Source organism: Arachis stenosperma, chromosome 3 (genome assembly GCF_014773155.1).
Source record: "Arachis stenosperma cultivar V10309 chromosome 3, arast.V10309.gnm1.PFL2, whole genome shotgun sequence".
Lineage (NCBI taxonomy): Eukaryota > Viridiplantae > Streptophyta > Magnoliopsida > Fabales > Fabaceae > Arachis > Arachis stenosperma.
This window is the reverse complement of record NC_080379.1, coordinates 150,052,262-150,060,842: the sequence shown is the minus strand read 5'-3', so window position 1 is coordinate 150,060,842 and position 8,581 is coordinate 150,052,262. Positions and strand designations below refer to the sequence as shown.

The following is an 8,581-nucleotide window of genomic DNA, read 5'->3' as shown; positions in this document are numbered from 1 at the left end:
ATGTTTTATTTTCTGACTTTCTAGCTGTCTCTCAAAGCCGGCAATTTGAAAATCAATCTCACAACTGGTATATATATATTAGGAAAGTTATCAGGTGTATCTAGGAACATCGGTGTTCCAGTTGTTTTAACCGTTGATTTTAATTAATATATATTATATATATTTTTTATAATTTAGATCAACGGTTAAAACAACTGGAACACCGATATTCTCAGTACACCTGATAACCTTCCTATATATATTATTGTGAATATCTTCATATTGTTTTATTCAGTTGTCAATAATCCTCGAGTTATCAACATAAGCTCAACCAAAGACTTTTCACATAATTATTGTATGCATATGCATGATGATGTAATCTCACTTCAATTAATAATTAACCCCTTTAATAACTTTAAGCATCAACAATAATTTATCAAAACAAAATCAAAGAACTTAATTAGGCTTATAATAATTAACTACGTTGATGTAGACAATTAACCAAACAAGCAACAAAACCTAGAGCTATTATATTTTGTAAAACGTATCTAATATTTGGCAAAGGTTTTGGAACTATCATCTTAACTTACCTACATGAAAGTATCCCAAAAAAAACTATATATACTTATTATATAAATCTAGTGGATGGTACAAAGCACTATATGCATATGATGAGACAACTTTATTTACTTGTTCATAGTGGAAGGAAGGGATCGAAGCAGAAGTACAGCTAGCATACAAATTTACCAAAAGATCGAAAAACGAAGAGTGGATATTATTTGTAGCCAAAGGAATAAGAAACCATGAAAAATTGCTGAACAGCTATAATGGAATCTGTAAATGAGACATTATTATTGCTTAAAATTATATGCACCTTGAAAGCATTAGTTAGTATATACAGTTATGAGTTATGACAATAACAAGTGAATGTCGGAACATGTTTATTTCTTTGTATTTATGTTTAAAATATATTTTTAAAAGAAAATTTATATTAATATATTTAATTATTTATTAACTTGTTTAATATATTTTTTATTTATGTGATTATAATTATATATATACTGATGAATTATTTTGTAAAATTTTCATATATGAATCACAACTTAAGTCCATTTCTATAATATATATACATTAAAATAAATTTAAAAATAATATTTTATATTAAATTTAAAAATATTTTAATAACTATTTCAGTTTGCTTATAAGTCATTATTAAGTTCTAACATAATAAAAGTACTGCACTGTTAAATTTATTATATATTTTTATTTTTTTTCAGATAAAAATTCTAATATATTTGTAAATTAAAAGCACAAAATTTTATTTCTAAAAGATTCATCAATATATATATAAACCAACTCATTTAAATATGAATTATATAACTTTCACACATTTTTGAAGTATTTTTTTGTTTGGTTCAAAGCAAAAAAGAATTTGCCAGAAATGGAAAGTCTTTAAGTGAGTACAAAATAGTTTTTTTTTTTTTAAGTAAAATTCTATATTCATGACTAATTGGTTTGAATCTAATTATATTTTGACCAACACCAAAGTTGATTATACCATAAACTCTTCTTTAAGATATTTTTTTTCTCAAATAGAGATATATCTAGATTTTTAATTATGCACTATATAAAACACTCTTATAAAATAATATCAAAAGAAAGAATTAATTAAAATTTTACATAATATATAATTAGTTTATTATTAATATAAAAATTACAATTACTTCTTCATTAATTAGAACCATTTCGATTGGAACTTTTTGTATCTGCATTTTAAATTATTTTACACTCCACAATTAAAGTATGCTAACTTCAAGTTTTCAAATTTTATATATTTAAACATTACCTTGACATTCTTAGTCAGATTATACCTAAAAAAAAAAAAAAGATTTATGTAAAAATTTTAGATAATATTCTATTTAACAATATATTAAACTGAATATTATAACATAATCTAGTAGTAATGGAAATTGTTATAATTATTAATTTAATAATTAATTAATGATATAAAATTTAATTCTCTAATTTTAAAAAATTATGTACGATTGTAGTACAATTTATACAAATCACATTTAATGCATGTAATTAGTAATAAATTAGAATATTATCTTTTTTTTAATAGTCTAATTATAACGACTCAATTTTTGGTACGTCATGATCATACTAGAAACTGAATGCTACCAACTTGTTTTCCTAATTATTATCTATTTTTTATTATATGAGCCTGATTTGTTGTTAAAAGCGTAGTTATTTTGCAAGGTACTCTTTTTTTGAAAACATTTGTATTAATAAATAGAGTCATTCATAATCAGTTCACAAATGATAACCGATACAACAGTTGTAAACAACCACACTTATATACATCTCAAACAGTTAACAATATTCAGTTATCCAGCCTTTATTAGAGTAAAGATCTTTAGTTAGAACACCCCTAGATATAACTAGATAATAACTATATACATATATATACATACAACATCCCAGGCCCTGACCTGTTCAAGAAGTCCCTAAGCTGGCACCCATTCTAGGCTCTATACTCACCTAGTCCCTCTAAGCTACTAAAGCGAGGGAAAGTACGTTCTAAGTCTTCAAAACTCAAGTCAGGTGGAATGTCATCAAAAGGCAGAACATCATCTACTACTCATCTGCACGATCAGACATTGCCATATGACGTGTCTCTGGTACCTCATCAAGTAGCCACATAACAGAAGTCTCGTACACAGGATTTAGGTTAAAGTTCGCATACAAACGGAGTGCAGATGTTGGCTGGTCTCATAGTATATACATATAAATAGATAACGGAGTTCACTCTAGACTTAGAAGACTACCTATAGCGAAATCCTCTTTGCAGAATGATCATCAACGAACTATGGAATTGAAGGGTACTGTTACTTCCATCTGAAGGGGGAAGGGAGAGAGAAAGGATAAGAACTGAAGAGTTCTTAGTAAGGTCGGGGTTATTAGTTAAGTTCATTAATTCTGTGTTGCTTAGCAGACAAATAACAGAATACAGAAAAGTAGTAAACAGAAGATACAGATAAATAAAGAAATTAAGAAATCAGAAAGCAGAACACAACAAAGAATACAAGAAAATAAAACACAGACAAAAAGAGTAGAATACAAACAAAGAAATCACACATTCATACAACAATCATAACAGAAGAAATGCACAACCAAGTATGATGCATGTCTGTCCTATGCAGGTCATGAGCTCATGTGTCGGTTTACACCCTGCAGCCCGACATTACCTAGGAACTAGTCCTAAATATGGCTTTATCTCTGTAGGTGAACTTCGGCCTATAGAAATAGCACTCCTATAAGTGAACTTCGGCTTATAGGAATAGTCTAAACACAACACAACAACTTTCTGTAGGTGAACTTCGGCCTACAGAAATGGCACCTCTGTAAGTGAACTTTGGCTTACAGAAATGGCGTCCCTGTAAGTGAACTTCGGCTTACAGGAATAGCAACTCTCTGAACTTTGGCCTACAGGAGCAATACCTTGAGATACACAATATTCACAGGTTTCGCCTGAAGGCTCATAATTCACATATACCTATACTTTCCATCACTTAGAAATCATCTTTCCACAATCATAAATCAAGCATCACACCATCACAGTGATCTCATTTCACAGTTCTCTGTTTACACTGTAAAGTCAAGCACACTACCGTATAGCTTTTAACTTCTTTTCTTTCTAACATGTTTGCAAGTTTCTAAATCCTTTTTCATTACCTTACATACCTTAATACCTTCTCTTATACCTTTCCTTAGGTGTTTAATAAAGAGAATTAAGGAATTCTGGACTCAAAACTGTCTTCTTGAGGCTTTTAGAGAAAACTGCCTTTTTATCGATATTTTATTCAACTTAAAAAATTGCATTTTGACCCCTAAACTTTTTGGAAATTGCATTTTGACCCCTTAACTTTTTCTTAATTAACTTTCAACTTCAAACTTTTTAATAATTATAATTTGATCCCAAAATCATCAAAAACCAATATTTTTCTTGTCCTTCAAAGACCAAAAATATTTTTCCAAAAGTTCATCAGATTTCAGCTTGATTTTCAACCAGTTTTTCAATCTTTTCGGTAACCAATTTTTACCTGATTTTGACCAAACCAAAGAGCAATGTTTCAGCAATCAAATACACATCAAAAACACATCAAATATCATGAATTTTATGGCTGAAAAGCCACATTTTCCAGCAGCAACAACAACAACTACAGAACCATAAAAAACTTGATTTTCAAGCATTAAACAACAAGATCTCATGATCAAAAAACACACAAACACTCAAAATCAAGTCTCGAGCAACAAGATCTGATTTCACACTTCAAGAACACAGCCAATTATTGATTAATTTTCCAGACCTTACCTCCTTTGCTACTGCCCAAAAGTTGAACCCAAAACAAGCTTCCAAAAGCACTTTTACGCCTATTTTAACATCAAAAACAACTTTAGAACCATATGACCCATGAAGGATGAAGCTTCATGATGATGAAAAGAATGTTTTTCTCACCTCAAGGCAGCTATAAATCATGTTTTTCTTAGAGCCTATGGTGATTGAACAAGAGATCCTAAGAGAAAACATGAAGAAAACATCATTAGCTTGAGTTGCCTCCATGGCCAAAACTTCAAGGAGGAGGAGCAGCCATCATGCCTTGATTTACTCCATGAAAATTGATATAGAAATTAAGAGGAAGAAGAGGTGAACACTTTGGTTGGATTAGATTTTTGATAGGGGTTTTAGTTTGAGAAAGAACGGAGAAAGAAGCTCAGGTGTTCATGAAGAAGTTCTTCCATTTCTCTCAATAATTTCGAATGCTAACTTGTTTAGAAAGTAAAGATGACAGTAATGATGATACATGGGAGGCCGTGGGATTAGGATAAGCATTATCCTAAAGTTTGGTGTCAAAATATCTCAAGAAAGGATAATTAATAAAGTTAGATGTATTAAAATACAAGTGTTTCTTACTTTTCTCTTAAGAAACCTTTACTTGGAGAGCAAGAAAGAAAGTATGTGGTGGCTAACTCTAGGAGAGCCATGTGTCACAGGGTGCTGACTCATCAGAGTTTAATAATAAAATATCATTCTGATGATAATTACTAAAACTAGATACATCATATTACACTACTAAAGGATAAGCATGGGCTTTATTAGTATAAATGATACTAGTAACATGATAATCATGAGGACAAAAGATGTATGATGAAGCATTAGCATTGCTAAGTTTATCTAAGAATGTCGGTATTATCTATAACCGGTAAATTTCTAGCTCAGTTATTATATTACTAAACATAGATCAACATTAACCACAATAGAGGAAATAATAATATAATATTTAAAATAAAATAATAACATATGAATATTATATTAATATAATTTTTCTCTTGAAATTCGAGACCAGCTCGTCACATAGAGACTAACCACGGAAATCAGAATTTTGAAATTCGGGCCCGAAGTGGCTCAAAAACACTTTTCACAACATGCCTACTTAGATCAGGAGAGGTGTCTGGTGCAGTAAAGTTGCTGACTCAACAGCTTGATGACATAGCACCTGCGCAACAGAGGTGCTTATATACACTAAATCTTAAAAATTCCATAAAAATTTCGTTTGATCCTAAAAAAGTATCGTTTCTTCGAGGCTAGGCCGTTACACTAATAATATACTTTCCTTTCATTAGTTGATTTAAAACGTTAATGCACACATCATAACTTTAATAATATATCATTCTTATCATTTGTATACTAATATATTAATATACATGTTCTTTCTATTAAACTAAAAAGTGTCGTCAAGGTACTTAGGCTCTACTAGGATTTTTCAAACATAATTTATGTGCCATCAAGGTCAACGTAAAAAATCAAGAGTTTTTCAAGTTTCAAGGTCAGAACTTTTTATAGCCAAATTGTTCGATATCGTGTATGCTGCATGGCAAACCAAAGATAAATCATGCAAGGTCAGACGCTAGTAGATGAAGGAGAGAATGATGACTTAATTCAATTGGGAGAGGTGGATATAAGGGATGTTATCAACAATTGCATCAACAGTCTAATGGAAAGATTATTCGCTGAGAAAAATTTTTCTAAGTGCACCATCGAGGGAGCCCTTAAGGCCATATAGGGCATCTAGAGGGTTTTAGGGTGGCAGAAATTGGATGCAATCATTTCCAATTTTTCTCGAAAGAGAATGGGATGTTTTGAAAATTGAAAAGAGATCTCCATGGTTATCTAAAGACTTTTCATTGCAGGTTCAACGCTGGAAGGGAGGGAAGAAAGTAGAAGAATAACTAATCACCTCTCTACCGGTTTGGACTCAATTTTTGGGGGTACCAGAAACTTTCAAGACTATAGAGGCAATAAGAAAACTTGGTGGAGGGTTGGGAAAGGTTTTGGATGCAGGTTTTTTTTACACAAAGGGAAGAGAATCTAGCATCATTAAGGTGAAAGTTGAGATCAATGGAGGAAAAATTGTGAAAGACTCGCTTAGAATGGTTGGACCAGATAAAAACCTGCTTGAAGTAATTGTCCGATATGAAAGACTTGGGACTATTTGCATCTATTGTGCAAGAAAAGGCCATGATCATAGGATATGTCCCAATTTTATGGAGGATTCAAAGGAGAATAAGCTAATGGAAGATAAAATTGAGGGAGTGGGCATGTGTTGATCAAGTGGGCATAAGGGTGAAACCAAAAGAGGCTGAAAATATGAAACAGGGGAAGGGAGCTCAAACTGCATGCGCTGTTTGTCGGAAAAAACCCCTCCCAAATTATCTTTTTGAAGGTTTTTTAGGGCTGAGTGTCAAGGAAACTACGAGGAGTGAATCATGTGACAACTTCTCAGCAAATAAAGCTCCATCAGAGGATAAAGAAAATAGTTCTAGCAACAGGAATAATGTTATTGTGATAACAAGCCAGCATATTCCTTATGCTCGCAAAAACAAAGAAGCCAACCTATAATAGAATCCTCACTAAAAATCATACTAATAGTCCTAATTGTGGATTCACGCTAGCCAGTTCAAGAGAATTAAATATATGGTAAGAGTGGTCAAGAAGAAATAGGAACATGGAACGGGAATAAGAGGAGAGTAGGAGAAGATAAGGAATATAGAGGGATCCGAAATATGGGTTCAGTTGAGCAGCCTAGGGAGCTTAAGATGGTGGAGGGTGCCAGCCGTTCGACAGCACCTAAAGCACCATGAGAATCTTCATGTGGAATTGTCGAGGTTTGAGGAGACCCATGATATTCCACAACCTTAAACAGATGTGTCAATTTCACTATCTTGAGGTGGATTTTCTTTGTGAAATAAAAAGTCAATCTCACCTTGTGGAGTAAAAAGTTAGATCATGTGGTTATTTGAGTTTCACAATTGTAGATCTGAGTGAATTATCAGGAGGCTTGGCTCTTGCTTGGAAGGATTATATGGAGGTGAGGATTCTAGCTCAAAACTCTTTTTTGTTAAGTGCTACCATTAAGGACGAGTACAAAAATCCACCATGAGGGCTGGTGAGAGTTTATCTAAGTACTAATGAACAAGTAAGTTTGCGACAATTTGAAGAACTCTTTGGTCAGCTTTAGTAATTTAGGCAGAACTTTATAATTATGGAAGATTTTAATTCGATCAAAAGTAATGAGGAGAAAGAGGGAGGAAATCTCATATAAATAGCATCAATAAACCATCTTAATGATTTTATTGAGGGTAATCAACTTGTGGACCTTGGTATGATTGGTCGGAGGTTTATTTGGTCGAATAGGAGGATGGGAGATGAATTAATTAGGGAAAGGCTTGACAGATTCTTGGTGGGAGACACGTGGAGATTTAGGAACGATGCAGTTATGGTTCGGAGGTTAACAGAGAATGGATCCGATCATGCACCTCTTTCACTCGATATTGATCCACCAAAATGGAAATCAAAGAGGTGCTTCAAATTTCAAGAAAGGTGTTGCGAGATAGATGAAGTGAAGAATTTGATTTCAGAGGCTTTAAGTACGGTTTTCCAAGCTTCACCAATGTTTTGCCTAGCCCAAAAGTTGAAGCTTTGTCTTCACCGAATGGTTCAGTGGCAACAACAAATCTGTACCAATTCTAAGAAAGAAATAGAGAAATTGACAATGTTGATGGAGCAGCTGCATGAAGAAGGAAACCATGGGGGTAATGAGATTATAGTGCTGGAAAATAGATTGAAGGAAACTTTGGGGAGAGAAGAGAAGTATTGGAAGGAAAAGTCGCGATGCAAGTGGCTTAAAGAAGGTGACAAAAATACGAAGTTCTTCCACCATAAATTCTAAAGCAGAAATTGGAAAAATAAAATATGGGGAACAATGGAGAGATTGCTTCGAACCCTAAAAGCATCGACATGATGGCTGAGACTTATTTCAAGAAAATATTTTTAACCACTAATCATTTTGATAGGGGGATAGATTTGAAGATTTCAACTCTATAGTGATAGCTTCCATGAATCGCAGACTGATGAGGCCGATATCAATAGAAGAGACAAAACGAGCAATGTTTAGTGTCTGTAGTTACAGTGCCCGCGGGATGATGGATTCACAGCAAAGTTCTTGCAGTTTTATTAAGATATAGTTGGGAGTGATTTGTT

The 8,581-nt window shown here is 32.7% G+C and overlaps 1 protein-coding gene across 1 annotated transcript; it reads left to right on the top strand.

Annotated features, from left to right (window-relative positions):
• The first annotated feature begins 7,739 nt into the window (after positions 1-7,739).
• On the top strand, positions 7,740-8,270 carry LOC130966891 (uncharacterized). Its single transcript, XM_057891714.1, has one exon. The coding sequence runs from the start codon at positions 7,740-7,742 to the stop codon at positions 8,268-8,270; it is 531 nt and encodes a 176-aa protein (XP_057747697.1).
• Positions 8,271-8,581: the final 311 nt, after the last annotated feature.

Coding starts and splice junctions, on each gene's coding strand:
- LOC130966891 (XM_057891714.1), top strand. CDS start 7,740: ATGGGAGATGAATTAATTAGGGAAAGGCTTGACAGATTCTTGGTGGGA.